This window comes from Cololabis saira, chromosome 14, assembly GCF_033807715.1.
Source record: "Cololabis saira isolate AMF1-May2022 chromosome 14, fColSai1.1, whole genome shotgun sequence".
NCBI lineage: Eukaryota > Metazoa > Chordata > Actinopteri > Beloniformes > Belonidae > Cololabis > Cololabis saira.
This window is the reverse complement of record NC_084600.1, coordinates 42,624,432-42,642,311: the sequence shown is the minus strand read 5'-3', so window position 1 is coordinate 42,642,311 and position 17,880 is coordinate 42,624,432. Positions and strand designations below refer to the sequence as shown.

At 43.0% G+C, this 17,880-nt stretch overlaps 1 protein-coding gene across 1 annotated transcript; it reads left to right on the top strand.

Moving 5' to 3' along the window:
- Positions 1–882: 882 nt before the first annotated feature.
- smpd1 (sphingomyelin phosphodiesterase 1) lies at positions 883–15,913 on the top strand. The gene is made up of 8 exons (XM_061739221.1): positions 883–1,151; positions 3,716–4,036; positions 6,188–6,468; positions 8,097–8,270; positions 9,677–9,848; positions 10,856–10,932; positions 11,452–11,597; positions 15,091–15,913. The coding sequence occupies exons 1-8, from the start codon at positions 912–914 to the stop codon at positions 15,474–15,476; spliced, it is 1,797 nt and encodes a 598-aa protein (XP_061595205.1). The 5' UTR covers positions 883–911; the 3' UTR covers positions 15,477–15,913.
- The last annotated feature ends 1,967 nt before the right edge of the window (positions 15,914–17,880 follow it).

Below are 17,880 nucleotides of genomic sequence, written 5' to 3'. Positions count from 1 at the left end.
AATAAAATAAATAACATTCAGTTATAAACTAAACTAAAAAGAGTGTTTATGTTTACGACAGTTCTACAGCACTACGGCAAGTGTGACGTCAGGACAGGGCGTCACGGTGTGAGAGTAAAGGCTGATTTATGGTTCTGCGTTACACCGACGCAGACCTTAAAGCGGAACCATAATTCACACTTAACTTGTTACACGTGTGTATTGGATGTCTGCTGCAGTCGGGCTAAATAAACGAGTTTTGCAAAGTTTTGAGCCTCGTCAATGATTATAAATCATTACAAAAAGGAAGGTCTTCTGGAGGAACCACGAGGCGGCGCTGGAGAGCCCAGAGGAAACTTTACCCCTTATAAACTTCACCCTTTACCCCGCAGTTAAATGTTTGTGAGGCAGTAAAAAGTGCACGGGACAAAAACAGGACACGCGGGTCCGAACTGAGCCGATCGATCCGCTGTCTCAGCGATAATCAGCTGTTTGAGCTGCAAAAACAAACACCACGTGACCCGTCAGCTGACCGAGCTGCACGGGAGTGCGCAGCGGGGGCGCGCACTGGGCAGGACTGATCACAACCTGATCACAACCTGATCAGGCTGATCCGGACCAGCTGGGGGACCCGGGTCCGAGAGGTTTCATCTGGACCAGGACCGGGACCAGAACCAGGACCGGGGCCAGGACCAGGACCAGGACCAGGACCGGGGCCAGGACCAGGACCAGGACTAATCCGAGGTAGAGGCGCGGTGAGCGGCTGGAGCCGGGGAGGTGTCACCCCCCCCACCCGAGGTGTTGCTGCTGGGACTTCCTTCAGGTTTCTGCATAAATAACCGTCTCTCTCTGTCCTTCAGGCAGTAGACCAGACCTGAAGACCTGAAGACCTGAACCGGACCACCAGGACCAGCAGGAACACCAGGACCACCATGACCCCTCTGCTGCTCTTGGCGCTGCTGGGCTGCTGCCTCCCGGCTCAGACTTGGGGGCATCCCGGACCCGGACCCGGACCTGAATCTGGACCTGGATCTGGATCTGGGCAGGGTTCCGGGTCCAGGACCGGGTCCGGGTCTGTGGAGCTGGAGCGTCTCAGTCTGGGCTTCAACTGGAAGAACCTGTCCTGTCCCGTCTGCAAAGCCATGTTCACCATCCTGGACATAGCACTGATGGTAATTATTATTATTGTTATTGTTATTTCTTTTTTAAATATATTTTATCCCCGATTTTTTTTACCCATTTATCACTTTTTTTATTTATTTTTATTATTTATTTTTTTATGTTTTTATCCCCGATTTTTTTACCCATTTTATCACTTATTATATATTTTTATTTATTTATTTTTAAAATATTTTATCCCCGATTTTTACCCATTTTATCTTAATATTGTTATTGTTTTTATTTTTTTAAGGTTTTTATCCCCGATTTTTTTTACCCATTTTATCACTTATTATTATTATTATTATTATTATTATTATTATTATTATTATTATTATTATTATTATTATTATTATATTTTTGTATGTTTTTATACCCGATTTTTTTTTACCAATTTTATCACTTATTATATATTATTATATTTTTTGGATGTTTTTATCCCCGATTGTTTTTACCCATTTTATCACCACTTATTATTATTATTATTATTATTATTATTATTATTATTATTATTATTATTATTACTATATATTTTTTATCCCCGATTTTTAACCAATTTTATCACTTATTATTATTATTATTATTATTATTATTATTATTATTATTATTATTCATCATCCCTCAGTGGGGAAATTCACTTTGTGCAGCAGCAGTAAACACAACACATGCGGCGAAAGGAGGATAAAAAATATATAATTATAAAATATAAACAGTATACAGAAGAATGAAAATAAAAGTAGTGCAAAAAAAGCAGGTAGGATGTTTATGAGGTAGAAAGATTATTATTGTTGTTATTAGGGTGCTTTGATTTAGATTTAATTCAACCAAATGACCTAAAGTTTGTGTGTGTGTGCGCATTTTCTGTTCAAGTTTCATACCTGAAAATAAAATATTTAAAAAAAGAAGATATTTAAACGGCAAATTAACTGAGGTTTTGGCCCAAAAAAGGACATTTTGTCTTTTTTGGGGGTTAAATCGTTATATATCCTGCTGTTGTTGTTGTTTGTTTCTCCTGCTGGTTTAAGGAGTGTTCTCATTTCAGATCAATATTGAATTTAGTGACAGTTATTAATGCTTTTAACGTTAAGTTGAGGTAGTGAAACAAACTGCGTCCCACAGTTGCATTGAGTGTGTGTGTTCCTTATCCTGCTCCATTGACTCGCAGGTCAATCAAACAAAGATATGAAGCCAACACTGGTCTTAATCGTGATTTAACTGCCCTCAAATATCTGCTCAGAACCGCCGGTGTTTTATCTGCTGAAGCAGCAACCTCAAGTCGGCTGTATCTCACTCTTTATCTTTTTTTTCTGTGTTTATAAGAAGTTACAGTCTCCAAAAATAGAAACCAGCTCAGCTTTTAGCTGATGGAGCACAAAACTACAGTCATATGACCTTCGTTGACTTAAAGTGCCCCTGTTGTCCAGTAGGTTTAACTATTAACTTGGTTTCTGCAGAAGCCAGATTTATTTGACGCATTTACACACTAATTAGTGCAAATAAAACACTTCAGTAGGACTTGGTGTCTTTTCCTCATTTAATCTGGACTGCAAGAGTTGTAGACTGGTTTAGTTAACGCCAGGATCAACAGCAGGCAGGTGGAAGCAGCAGCGGGATGCCCAGAGGAGGGTGGGGGAGCGCAGGCAGGTGGAAGCAGCAACAGGATGACCAGAGGGGGGTGGGGGGTGCGCATGCATGTGGAAGCAGCAGCAGGTTGTCCAGAGGGGGGGAGGGGGGGGGCGCGAAGGCAGGTGGAAGCAGCAGCGGGATGACCGGGGATGGGGGGGGGGGAACGGGACCGCAGGCCAGAACGCAGCTCCCGAGGCTCCGGCCTGCAAACATGCACAAAAGAGAAAAAAGGGGGCCAGCACAAGAAACTACAGGAACGATGGACAAAAATGATAGCTATGAGATATTTATAATAAATAAAAATGGAGAGGGAGGAAGAGGAGAGGAGAAGAAGGGTGAGAGGCAGCACCCAGCGGATCATGTCGGTCCCCCCTGCAGCATAAGCCTATAGCAGCATATCTACCACCAAGCTATATTTGAGACTAACTATTATAGTCTTGTTCTATAGCTGCAACTATGATTACTGACTCTAACACACTAAAGTTTACACTACCTAGAGTGTGTAAGTGTAAAATAGAAAAATTTAAAGAAAATTAAAAAAAAACACACTAATCCAAAAGAACAAATCCTGGTGAAATCATACAACAACAAGGAATACAGACACTGTAAATGTCATTGTTCTCTGCCGTGCTTTTACTTATGTCTCTAAATTATTTTATTTTGTCTTATTTTATTTTATTCATGGCATTTTATTTATTTCGGCACAAAATTGAGAAGCGTTCAAATTTCATTTTATGTCTGACATGCAATAACAATAAAGTCCTTCTTTAGCTTCTTTCTTTATCTTTTATAGTAGTTAACTTGTGACTTTCTGCTTTTATAACCTTAAGAAACTCAGTTTGGTTTTGTAACCCGGGATTTGAAAACGGCTTCCGTGTTTCTCTGAGGAAGTTTCCGACATTCATCTGTGGTGTAACTTCCTCATGCGATCTTGCTCTGCTTCCTGTTCCAGAGTGACACCAATGAGAAGCGGGTGGCGCGGGCGGTGGGCGAGGCCTGCGTCCGGCTGCACCTGGCCGACGAGCAGGTGTGCCGGGAGATCACGGAGCTGTTCCGGGAAGACTTCATCCGGGCCCTGCAGCAGTCCCTGCTGTACCCCTCCGAGGCCTGCGGGGTCCTGGTGGGCCCGTCCTGCGGGACGTTCGACATCTACGCCCCCTGGAACGTGTCCCTGCCGAAGGTTCCCAAGCCGCCCGTCAGGCCGCCCGCCCCGCCCAAGCCGGGCTCCCCGCAGAGCCGCGTCCTGTTCCTCACCGACATCCACTGGGACAAGGTCAGTGTCGTCAGGGGTTTATGACCCACCGGGGGGGAGTCGTGTGACCAGTCCAGCTCTTTAAAACGTTAAAGCTGACCTCGGGGTCCCGCAAGGTTCTATTCTTGGTCCAATTCTTTTCTCTTTATACATGTTACCACTTGGGTCTATTATATACAGGCACAAGCTATCGTTTCACTGTTATGCCGATGATCTGCAAATCTATCCATTGAAGCCCAGAGATGCACAAGTTCCCTGCTTGCATGTATAGAGGGAATGTGCATGACGTCACAGATGAGACTTCACAGCGGGTTTCGCCCACTGAGTGTCGGAAAGGACTGAGTGTCGGAAAGGACTGAGTGTCGGAAAGGACTGAGTGTCGGAAAGGACTGAGTGTCGGAAAGGACTGAGTGTCGGAAAGGACTGAGTGTCGGAAAGGACTGAGTGTCGGAAAGGACTGAGTGTCGGAAAGGACTGAGTGTCGGAAAGGACTGAGTGTCGGAAAGGACTGAGTGTCGGAAAGGACTGAGTGTCGGAAAGGACTGAGTGTCGGAAAGGACTGAGTGTCGGAAAGGACTGAGTGTCGGAAAGGACTGAGTGTCGGAAAGGACTGAGTGTCGGAAAGGACTGAGTGTCGGAAAGGACTGAGTGGCAGCGTAAACTTTCAGTTTGAGCAACTGGAAAACATCTAAAATGGGAAAGAGCTGTTGTGCGATCGACTGTACTCATAGATTTAGTAAGAAATTGGAGTTATCACTTTACACACTGCCGTAAAATAAGCGAGACAAATGGATCACTGCAATTGGCAGAAACCACCAAAACGTGGATTTGCGGTTCCCATTTTGTATCAGGTAATGTTGGATTTTTGGGTAGCTAACGTTAAACGGTCAAATCATAAAGTTCAGTGTCCTCCTCACTTTAATTTCACCAACAAATCCTGCCTTGAAGTCGGACCAAGCGTCAAGACTTTTGTAAGCCTTCAAGCTTTGCTTCGTGTATTTCCCCGGCGTAGAAATTAAGTACATATAAATATCAGGAAACTGGATTCGTGGCCAAATATTAATGTCCATGGACCACTGGTTCTTGGTAACTGTACCAAATATTAATGTCCATGGACCACTGGTTCTTGGTAACTGTACCAAATATTAATGTCCATGGACCACTGGTTCTTGGTAACTGTACCAAATATTAATGTCCATGGACCACTGGTTCTTCTGGTAACTGTACCAAATATTAATGTCCATGGACCACTGGTTCTTGCTAACTGTACCAAATATTAATGTCCATGGACCACTGGTTCTTGGTAACTGTACCAAATATTAATGTCCATGGACCACTGGTTCTTGGTAACTGTACCAAATATTAATGTCCATGGACCACTGGTTCTTGGTAACTGTACCAAATATTAATGTCCATGGACCACTGGTTCTTGGGGTAACTGTACCAAATATTAATGTCCATGGACCACTGGTTCTTGGGGTAACTGTACCAAATATTAATGTCCATGGACCACTGGTTCTTGCTAACTGTACCAAATATTAATGTCCATGGATTACTGGTTCTTGGTAACTGTACCAAATATTAATGTCCATGGACCACTGGTTCTTGGTAACTGTACCAAATATTAATGTCCATGGACCACTGGTTCTTGGTAACTGTACGGGTCACTGTCAAGTCCAACTGACGCTAATTTAAGCTGATAATCGGCTGTTATTCCGTCTTCTCCACTAGTTGCAGCTGTTTTTGCCACTCAGTGCAGTAAGGGGGCTGGTCCAGTGAGGAAGTGACGTCAATGCAAACCCTCTATTTCTGACATCAAGCAATGGTTGGCCCAGAACTTCCTGCACTTAAACGAGGACAAGGTCAAAGTTCAAGCGCCGTGGTGACCGAGCCTTTTCAATCCCCCCCCGGGCTCTGGAACAAGCTCCCCTGCAACTTACGCATCTCTGACTAGGGCCTTTTTAAATCAAGGCTTATTTAAAATGGCTTTTAATACCCAGTAGAGTTGGACACTTTTTACTCTTTTATTACTTTTATTCTTTTATTCTAGTTATTTTTTTGCTTTGTCTTATGATTGTACCGGTATGTTGTATTCTGTAAACTAAAGCACTTTGGCTCAGCTAGAGGTGTCTGTAAAGGGCTATGTAAATAAAGTACATTTCCATTTTCCAGGAGTACCAGGCCGGCGCGGCCGCCGACTGCAAGCAGCCGCTGTGCTGCCGGAAGGACTCGGGGCCGCCCGGCTGGCGGCGCAGGGAGGCCGGCTACTGGGGCACGTACAGCAAGTGCGACCTGCCGCTGCGCACCGTGGAAAACCTCCTGGAGAACGTGGCCAAGACCGGGCCCTGGGACTGGGTCTACTGGACCGGGGACATCCCGGCCCACAACGTCTGGTCTCAGACCCGCCAGCAGCAGCTGTCCGAGCTGGTGGTCATCACCCGCCTCATACACAAGTAAGCTCGCCCCGGACCTGCAGGACACGAGTTAGGGAGGAAACGAACCTCGGCAGAATAGTTACAGAAAAAGTATCTACTCAGCACGTTAGATCCCTGGTGGAAAAGAACCAAGGCAAGTCGTGTCGGTGGAAAAGTGCCATGAGTGGCCAAATGAAGAGTCCGTCTGGTACTAAAACCTTTATAAAATCTATCTGCTTTAAGCTATTCTCATGTAACGTGGTACAGTTGTAGTCAAGGAGTTGCTGAATCCAGGCAGTGATGTCTTTATAATTATATGCATTGCTGTCATGGTGTTTTCCACTGTGCAAACTAAACAGACAGTGGAAATAAATTCTGGGAGGTCTTAGCTTTACATTGAGACCAAGATTATGCATATTGTCCTTATAATTGTGGAGATATTGTTGATTTAATTTGGACAGGCCTGTTCAGGCAAAATTCAGGTCCAGAAAAAACAGTTTCTCTTGATTGACAGGTGCCATTTCTAACAGAAGATTATTAGGGCCAGGCAGGAGAAACATAAAAATAATATTTTAGAGGAGGTAGATTTTCTTTTTTTTGATTATGCACTTCGAGAAAAAAGTCAAAATGTTGAGATTAAAACCCCTTCCACACGTAACCGAAGATCTGCGTTTTCGACCACATTCATAAGCATTTCAAACCTGTAGATAATCTGCGGCTCCCGGGGAAGCTGCGGCTCCGCTTCCCTGGCAGGCGCGTCTCCTTCTCCCCCCCGTGTCCCGCCACGGAGCTGCCGCGTTATCGACACAGCCCTACGCCGCACCCTACGCCGTAGGGTACGGCGTAGGGTGCGCGTCGCCGCGTACCCTACGGCGTAGGCTCTGTGTCGGTGTAACGCAGTAAGCGGTGGTCAAGACCAGAGACCATTTATTTAATAGCTTGGAGAACAGATGCTGGATCATCTGTAGTTCTGTAGTAAACAAAAGACGCACGTCAGAGCAGATTTGTTGTTGTTTTGGCGCATAATGTGACGTTCGAAAACGCAAAACTCCGGTTGTGTGTGTCCACACGCATCTACATAAACAGAGTTTTCAAAAATCTTCACTTTGCCCAGAGTTTTTTTAAACCTTCGTTTATTTGCGTTTTCGTGTGGATGACAGGTCAAAACGTAGGAAAATATCTCCGGTTTAGCAGATATCCGCAGATATCCGGCTACGTGTGGACGGGGTCTAAGTTGAAGTACAATTCCAAGAAAAAAGTTGAAATGTCAAGAAAAAAGTCAAAATTTCGTTACGATATTGATTTGAAACACATATCACACACATGCAGTTGCATAACTCCAGAAACGTAACATTCCACTCCAAGTATGTAAGTTAGTTAGTTAGTTACGGCTGCTGCTGCAGAGCTGTCAGTCTCTCTAACTGGATTTGATGGCCAGAGGAGACATTTACACTTTATTCACAAAATTGTATTTCAACTTTATTCTCGTCATTTCGACTTTTTTCCTGATATTTCGACTTTCTTCTTGAAGTGCACAATAAAAAAAAAAATCTTCCACCCTCAAATATTTTTTCTCCTGCCTGGCCTTAATACTCTTCCTTACATTTCTGTTAAAATCGCTGACTCGCTGGAATATTAAAGCTTTTACTTTTCCCTGTTCTGTGCAGACACCTGGGACCCAACGTGACGGTGTACCCCGCCGTGGGAAACCACGAGAGCACGCCCGTCAACAGCTTCCCCCCGCCCTTCGTCCACGGCAACCGCTCGACCGCCTGGCTCTACAACACCATGGCGGAGGAGTGGTCGCCGTGGTTACCGGAGGAGGCGCTGAAGACCCTGAGGTGTGTCCTCATCCTGCAGTCTAACCCACATGTTCTACTCTTGCCCCGCTACTTTCTCGCTTTTGGTTGAATTATTTTGACACCGTGTAAAACATACTTTCAGTGATTCTAAAAGTCTCCCCCCATGTTGCCGTATCCGCCTCCCAGAGGAACCAGAGCCGGTTTACTTCCGCTTTTACTTCCTTACTGGCGAGACGCTTCCTTCTTCTCCACTGGAAGTCGACTAAGGCTCCTCTACACTGCAAAAACTCAAAATCTTAACGAGAATTTTTCTTATTTCTAGTTAAAATGTTTAATTTTTAGTAAAAAAAATCTCATTACACTTGAAACAAAACTCATCACTGGAAAAAAACAACAATTTTCACCTGTTTCAAGTAGATTTTCACTTAAAATAAGTAGAAAAATCTGCCAGTGGAACAAGATTTGTTTTGTTTGTAATGAGATAATAAATCTTGTTCCACTGCCAGATTTTTCTTATTTCAAGTGAAAATTTACTTGAAACAGGTGAAAATTGTCAAATAACAAGTTATTTTTCTGGTAATGACTCTTGTTTTAAGTTTAATTAGATTTTTTGGCTAAAAATGAGACATTTTAACGAGAAATAAGACAAATATTCCTGGTAAGATTTTGAGTTTTTGCAGTGTAGTACTAGTATCTAGAGTACTCTAGTACTAGTATCTAGAGTACTCTAGTACTCAGTGGCTCAACGATACCATGTTTTTTCTGAAGCTGGAAAAGATCAGATATTCAGTGAACGGTAGCTCTAACAAATTCTATAATAAGTGGCTTCCCTTTCTCACATTCTTCCATTCTCTCCAGTCCCTGCCTCCTGATTAACAGACCCCCCTTCTCTCTTTTCTCTCTTTCTTCTTCTTTGTTTTGCTTTGTTTTGTTTTTTTTTCTCCCTTTTTATTTATACTGTGTAGCTTTAATACGTAATTATTACTTAAAATACTTTTCAGTTATTTATTTATCACTATTTTCATTGAATTGTGTAATGTTCTATCCTTAAATCAAGAAAAACATCCTAGCAGGTCGACTGTATATCTTTTTCTCATTCCATGGAGATGCACAGTTATGCTTATGTTATGGTGTCAAATATCCGTTATATTGTAGATTGCCATAAAGAAATGATATGATATTCAATGTAAATGTGTCATTGATTCCTGTTCTACTGTGCCTCACCCCCTAATAAAAAAGAGCCCCTGAGGTGAGGGTGATGATGATGATGATGATGATTAACCCCGGGGGGTGACGGGGGAAGTGACGTGTGTCCAGTTTCCAGTTTGCATCCGACCACAAGGGAACCAGAAGTGGAAAGGCTTCTCAGAACCGGGTCCCCCGGGTGGTGGGTGGGGGTGGGGGGCGTTCTGGAGCCTGACGGTGGTTTTGTGACGTGGTTTCAGGTACGGGGGCTTCTACACGGTGAGGATTCAGCCCGGCCTCAGGGTGGTTTCCCTCAACATGAACTTCTGCGCGCGGGAGAACTTCTGGCTGATGGTGAACTCCACGGACCCGGCGGACCAGCTGCAGTGGCTGGTCCAGGTGCTGCAGGCCAGCGAGGACAAGGGGGAGAAGGTGAGTCCGGCCGGGGCCCCGGGGGGGTGGAGGCTGAAGCTTCAGGGTCTCATTTATCAGTATCTGTAGTATCTGTAGGAGTTTTTGTTTTTATTCTCGTTTTTCTTCTGACGAAATGAGAGCCTTTTTTTCCCCCTAAACGTGCCCCAAAAGTCACCAAATTTTGCACCAAGTCAGGCCTGGTGAAAAATGTGATATTTAATGGTTTGCATTAATGGGCGTGGCCTAACGGCTCAACAGCGCCCCCTAGAAAACTTTGTGCCTCAAGCCCCACGATACGGTTTGACGTACATGCACGAAAATCGGTACACACCTGTATCATGTCACAACTTAAAGAAAAGCCTCTTGGTGCCATGGCCGAAACCCAACAGGAAGTCGGCCATTTTGAATTAATCGTGTAATTTTGGCGCAATTTATGCCATTCATTCGCCCGAACCGTAACGTGCACCCAAGTGTGTTATACATCAAAATGTGCGTCTCCATCCTGCGACGACACGCATTACTTTTTTCAGTCAAAAGAGTTACTGTGGCGACGATAGATGCCAAAAAGCGCGCCCCCCCTTCTTCTGATTGGTCCATAGTTGATAGTTCCTACTTTGATTTGATTTTGAGTTTTATTTCGGTCCATTTGGATAAAACATAAAAATAGTCCAATATTTTAAATTGCTCCGAAAAGGTATAAGCTGAAGCCAAGGCTTATTATGCCTACCCTTTTATGAACCTCAACTCAGGAGGTTTTATACAAAACAAAACTAGTAATTTGGATTCAAACATTGAAAAAGAATGGATATATTGGACAAGTAACAGAGGTATCTAAACAAGAAACAAAAACATACTATAAATTACTACTTTCTGCAATAACTTTTGAATGGTTTGACATAAAGAGTCATGGTGGTGTCATCTGACTTCATTTTGAGTCCTTGACCTTTTATTGGTGAAAATTGCACGCCCGAGGGCCCGTTCATCGCCGCTTGCAGCTTTAATTTATTTTATCTCTCTTGATGCAGGTGCACATCATCGGCCACATCCCACCAGGCCTGTGTCTGGGCAGCTGGAGCTGGAACTATTACCACATCGTCAACAGGTACAGTAGCTGCAACACCTGCCACGCTGCAGGTTCACCGTAACGGATTGATTTTGTTTTATTTAGGATCCCCATTAGCATTAGCAACAGCATTAGCTATTCTTCCTGGGGTCCGACACACACAACACACAAATTAACACTTAATACATAACAGCCATACATTATACATGACAAACAAAACAATAAAAGACACAACTCCCTTAGTCACAAACTACAGAGGATAAAACTAAACCACCATCATTCTCAGACATAGTTATCTCAGACTGTTATTATTTACCGGGTTTCATCAGAGCAGTAAAAATAGCTGTTTTTGATGTTTCCCCCGAGGGGATTTGCAAATTGAGCACGGTTGAGTCATCAGAGCAGCGCCATTCATTAAATTTAAAAAAAATATTGTTTCAACTGAATCTTAAACCAATGTTTCCTCTAGCCCAGCAGAGTCGGTGCTACCTTGTGTTCCTGTTTTCTCGCCTTCCAGAGATTATTGGTGTAATAAACCTTTTTTTGTTTGCGTCTCAGGTATGAAAGCACAATCACGGGGCAGTTTTTCGGACACACTCACTTGGATGAGTTCCAGATGTTTTACGACGAGGAGACGATGACGCGGCCGCTGGGCGTGGCCTTCATCGCCCCCAGCGTCACCACCTTCATCAACCTCAACCCCGGTGAGTGTTAGTGGGACCAGGGGCTCCGGTCCCGTAGAACTCAGTCCTACTTAAACTGAAGCCAAGAGAGAGAAACTTTACCAAAACTACAAGATTTTAAACCAACACATTGTGTAAAGAACCTGGTAGGTTTGTCCCCATCAGGATTTTTCCCGATCCAATTACTTTTTGTGGCTCCCGATACATTTCCGATACTTTTTCCTGATCAAATACATTTTTATATATATATATATTTTTTTTAATCTTTTTTTTTTTTATATATATTTTTATTTTTTTTAATTTTTTTATATATATTTTTATTTATTTATTTTTATTTCTTTTAATTTTTTATTTTTTAAAACATTTTTTGGCAATGAATAAAAAACTAAATTATCCCAAATTTCTTTTCTTGTCCATTGCAGAACAACATGGACATTTATTTCAACAAAGATTATCAGCTCTGGTGCCACAAAATTTAAAAACATGAAATTGTAAACTAAAACAAAAAGTGCAGAATAGTGCAATAACAAAAATAAATACATTTAACAATACTTTTTGGCTTAACCTTAATGAAAGATTCTGAATGAATGAATGAATGAATAGAAGCAGCTTAATGAACATGAACAGATAGGACATTTCACAATTCAAACATGGAAACCATGTTAGTTTCGCTTACTTCGTCGGCCGGAAGTGACGTTAAATGCAAATATATAAAACGATTTAATATATATTAAAAACATTAATAACTAGGTATGTCCCGATACTTTTTTGGCCAATACCGATGTTTTGAAAACTCTGAGCTGAATTGTATTCCTCATATCAAAAACACAACAAAAACAGGTTTTTATCACCTTAACAACGTAGCCAGAGTCCGGCCATTTCTCTCTCGGGCAAACACGCAGGTGCTGATGCTTTTATCTCCAGTCGTATTGATTATTGTAACGCCCTGCTCTCTGGTCTTCCTAAAAAGAACATTTCTAGTCTCCAATTACTACCAAACTCAGCTGCTCGTGTGCTGATGAAGACCAGAGGGCTCACATTACACCAGTTTTAGAATCGCTGCATCGGCTCCCCGTGTGCTTCAGGATCGATTTTTAAAAGGCACCCGCCCTTTAATCATTCCCAAAGTCAGAACCATAACCATGAGGCATCATTTCATCACTACGGCCCACGTCTGTGGAACAGCAGCCGGAGAAACTCAGGGCAGAGACTTTTGATGCTTTTAAAAGCTCAACACTCACCTTTTTAAATTGGCTTTTAGCTGATTCATTTTAGTCTTTCTTGTATTCCCTTGTTTTAACTAGCTGTTCTTGGTGTTTTAACCCAGGTTTTACGGTTTTAAGTTGTGCTGATGCTTGTTTTAGCAGGTCTTGCTTTTTTAACCTACTTTTAGGATTTTGTTATACTTTAAACTCTTTTAGTGTTTTTTTTTTATAAGGCTCTCAGTTTAGCGCGTTAATTAGATTTATTAATTACACTGCTAATTAACACGTTATGAAAATTAATGCAATTAATCATGAGTGGCAAAATACACGAGCATCTTAAATTTGGCCCATTGAGGGACCCGTAGCCACTACTTCCCTCCTGCTGCTGGTCAAACTAACACAGCAGTGACAGACCTGGACGACTCAGGGGAGCAAATCTTTGCTAGGACCTTTGAGCGGCAAGTTTATGTATAAAAAGAAAGTAGACGGGACTATCAACAAGAACGCGGTGATTTGTACATTTTTGTAAAAAATAATTTTCATCTCACCGGAGCTGCTCCAGCCTGAAATCATTTAAACGCTAAACATGTCCGGACAAGTTCCACTGTAAACGTTACAGCTACTAGTGCTAGCGTGAGCTCACTTTACCAACCCACGCTTGCAGAATCTGGGAAATGAATGAGCAAAACCACGACAGAAAAACTGACAAACTCAGGCCACGTTTCCACATAGCCGGGTATTTACAAAAACGGATATTTCCCCCTCTACGTTTTGAAAAATACCATCATTTACACAAACCCGCATAAATATCTGTTAAGGTGCTATGAGCAGCCAAACCTACAGGGGGCAGTGTAACGAGAAGATAAAGTCATGCTAGCCAATCAGAATCCTGGAAAAAAACATCAACAAATGACACGAGTAACTTCCAGTTACTTCCAAGATGAACCAGAGTCTTTGGTTTGGAGTGACAGAGAAGTGGAGTTACTTTTAAGTGTGACTTTAGAATATAAAACAGGTAAAATACAAGAAAATATTGACGGTGGCCAAACAAATTGTAAACACAGGTCGAGCACATGATGCTGGTTTCTGTCTCATAATGTGACGTTCTGAAGCCTAAATGTCCGTTTCTCTCCGTTTACAAGCAAACGTGAAGACGGAGTTTTTAAAAATCTCCACTTTGGCCGGAGTTTTCAGAAATGATGATTTTTGGAGACTTTGAGCTTCGTTTTCGTGTAAACGAACGTCCAAAACACATGAAAACACCACTGTTTTTGCATTTCAATCGTGGAAGACGAGGGCCTCAAGGAGGAATGGTGTCATGACCAAACTGTATTAAAACCACTCCCCCCTCCCTTATTAAGTTTTATGTAAAGCGCTTTGTGTGGCGTTTTTTTATTTGTATGAAAAGCGCTATACAAATAAAGATTGATTTGATTAAAGGAGACCTATTATGGCATCTAATACCTATTTTAAACAGGCCTTGAATGTCTTAAAAACAAGCTTTTGATTGTTTTTGCTAAATAAATTAGAAATTCAGCCTCTGAGCCATGTCTTTATCTTCCCATTCTCTAACCTCATTATCTATGCAGGATTCTGAGTGGGCGGGGCTATGATAATGAGGCTCTGTGCTGATTGGCTGCCAGAATGACGCGTAGAAAATGGTGGAAGCTCTGGCTGGCGGACTTAGTTGTGGGCGTGGTTTCACGCATCGGAGGCAAACCGATGCAAATCGCCGTTTTGAGCTGAACATTTGTTGGACGTCCTGCTTCTATTTTCTTCCTGTCCCTCTCGTTGAAAGCCGGTTGAAAGCGCTGTAGGAAACAGTCATGATGAGGAACGGCTGATCCAGTTAGTTGAAATGAGAAGTTATCTCTATGATTCCTCCTCATTTCACTACAAAAACCTCAATAAAGTTCAGCTGCTGGAGGGAGATGGACAGAGAGACGATGTCACGCAGTGCTACGATAGTCGGACGCTCATGCAGTTACACGGTGTTTAGTTGTGGGCGTGGTTTGTATTTTGGTTACGTAACGACGGGAGCAGAATCTTATTGGCTAGTAGATCCACATCACACTGGACTGATCATCCGGGCGGCTGTACAGACACTGCAGAATTTAGTTGCTTTCCTCCTTCTCTGAGTTGGCAGGCTGAGGGGAGACCACTTTATAAATGTTAAAGCAAGAGAAAACCTGGTTTTCATAATAGGTCCCCTTTAAGTTTTATGTAAAGCGCTTTCATGGCGTTTTTTATTTGTATGAAAAGCGCTATATACAAATAAATAAAGATTTGATGAAACTGTGCTGTTCCAGGGTACCGGGTGTACTACGTGGACGGGGAGTACCCCAGCAGCTCCCGGCTGGTCCTGGACCACGAGACCTTCATCCTCAACCTGACGGAGGCCAACCCGCAGACGAACCCCCGGTGGACTCGTCTGTACCGGGCCACCGAGGCGTACGGCCTGGCCGGCGTCTCCCCCGCCGACCACGACCTGCTGCTCAACACCTTCCTGAAGGACGACGGCGTCTTCCAGAGGTTCTGGTACTTCACGCACAAGGGCCACGTGTCGGAGGTCTGCAAGGAGCAGTGCAAGACCACCACGCTGTGCCTGCTGCGCGGCGGCCGCTCCGACCAGCTGCAGCAGTGCGAGCACCCCGGGGCCCTCGGGGGGGACCGTGTCAGGAAAACCCTGTGTTGACCTGGGGGGGCGGGGCTACGCCGGGGGGCGGGGCTAAAGCAATATACCAAATATGAGCCAAAAGGTCTTGAACACAGGTTTCTGAGTGAGAATTATGTTTGAGTCCCTTCAGGTGTGGGAGCCGTTCCTCGGTCCTGCCGTAGCGGCCTTAGATCTACTGAATGTTGTTTTTTTTAGTGCCAGTTGTGGACAAACTATGTGAAAACTGCCCTGAAAGACTGGTGGGGGGCGTTAGCGCTGACCCGGGTCCGTCTGGTCCGTCCGCCCTCCAGACGCCAGGGGGCGAGTTAATCATCTTTATCAGCAGTTGTTCCACACGTCCTCAAATCTTGTGAATTTTGGAGCCACAGTAAGTTGTCAGGTGTTGCTGCGGTAACGTCGCTGCATCCAGGTGATGGCGTTACCTTGGCAACGTCCTCTGCATCCAGGTGATGATGTTGCCGTGGTAACGTCCTCTGCATCCAGGTGATGGCGTTGCCTTGGCAACGTCCTCTGCATCCAGGTGATGGCGTTGCCGTGGTAACGTCCTCCCAATCCAGGTGACGGCGTTGCCGCGGTAACGTCCTCTGCATCCAGGTGACGGCGTTGCCGTGGTAACGTCCTCCGAATCCAGGTGAAGTTGTTGCCGCGGTAACGTCCTCCGAATCTAGGTGATAATGTTGCCGCGGTAACGTCCTCCGAATCCAGGTGATGGTGTTGCCGTGGTAACTTCCTCTGCATCCAGGAGACGGCATTGCCGCGGTAACGTCCTCTGCATCCAGGCGATGGAGCGACTGACTCAGGGGTCGATGCTCCGTTGCTTTAGACGATCTGCCTCACGTGTTTAAACAGTGTTTGGGTTTTTTTTTCCTCCCCTCTGGTTTACTTCTTTGCACTTTAATTATTTTGATAAATCTGAAGCGTTCTGATGAGCACAAATGATCTTGGTCTGTAATGCAAATGAATAAAAGTTGAGATCTGAAACTCTGGCTTTTTTATTTTCCTTAATTTCCATGTTAAATACAAGTATTTATTTTTTTAAGTTCCAAGTTAAATAATTTATTATTTTCCAAGTTAAATATATATATTTTTTTAATTTCCAAGTTAAATATTGTATTTGTTAATTTCCAAGTTAAATACCAGTATATTTTTATTTTTCAAGTTAAATATTTTTTAATTTCCAAATTAAATACAATTATTTTGAGGAGGCCACACGGTGAAGCATCTTTTTTTTTTAAAAGGTTTTTGAGGCACTATGGACCTTTTGAGAAAGTAGGTAGACAGGAAACAGGTAGAGAGAGTATTGCAGTATAGTACCAGGCCGGGACTCCAACCTGCGCTTCCTGCACGAGGACTGTAGACTCCACACATGGCGCCTGCTCAACCCACTGATCCATCCAAACCTTAAATATTCATCTCTGCTGGAGTTTAATGAGGTTAAGGAAGTAAAGGACGAACTTCTCGTATCCTGTTTCATTATAAACTTAAGTCCACATCAACACCTGTTTAAAAAATTACAATCTACGATGTGAATAAATCTCTCCGTTAACTTTACCCAGACATTTTCATAGTTATTTTAAGTTTAATTCTTATCATTCATCCTCCACAAGAAGGAATGATTTGATTATCCCCTTCTGTAGAACTGCAGTTGCTAAATGTTCATTTATGTATCAATGTGTTGTGCTGTGGAACAGTTTAAAACATCTAAGTGAAACATGCTCATCATTATCTGCATTCAAAAGAAAGCTGAAAAAAAGTTTATAGATTTTTAATATATCTGTTTTTCATTCACCATTATTCAAATATATTTCTAAGCTAATAGTCTACTTGCCAGCAATGTGAACCCGGAAATGTTGAGTACCCCAAAGTTTTATGTTAGAAATGTACAGTATAGGTCCCCAGCATTTAGAAACTGCCGGATGCTAACTTACATATGTTGGGCAATTAGCATAATTAGCATAATTAGCATAAATTAGCATACTCGCATATATGGACAATATTTCAGCAATTGCTTGGCCAATTTGGACAATATTGGAGTGGTTCTGGGGGTTATTGAGGATGCTGAATCATTTTCAAAATTCAAAATGGCCGTTTAAACCAGAAGTGGCCATATTTCAACTCCTGGTGGGCCGATTTTGATGAAGTTTCAGTCAGTTTAGAAGTTTTAGAAAATGCTGAATCGATTGGATTGGACAGATTTTGGACAGAACTTATGTATTTGAAATAATTGAAACAACTCTGTTATAAATGGTAGGATATTTATGAACACAATTATCCAAACAGTGCAGAACATGTACATTTTAATTCACATTACACTCTGAGGTGACTCACAATTGGGTATTGGAGGTAACAAAGGCAGGTACCATACCAAACTAGAATTAAAGCTGCAAGCAGCGATGAACGGGCCCTCACACCCTTGTGCACG

Bases quoted from the DNA above. Each gene is read 5' to 3' on its own strand.
- smpd1 (XM_061739221.1), top strand. From the start codon at position 912: ATGACCCCTCTGCTGCTCTTGGCGCTGCTGGGCTGCTGCCTCCCGGCT. The intron at 1,152-3,715 runs GTAATTATTATT...TTCCTGTTCCAG, and splicing joins TCCTGGACATAGCACTGATG to AGTGACACCAATGAGAAGCG. The intron at 4,037-6,187 runs GTCAGTGTCGTC...TCCATTTTCCAG, and splicing joins CCGACATCCACTGGGACAAG to GAGTACCAGGCCGGCGCGGC.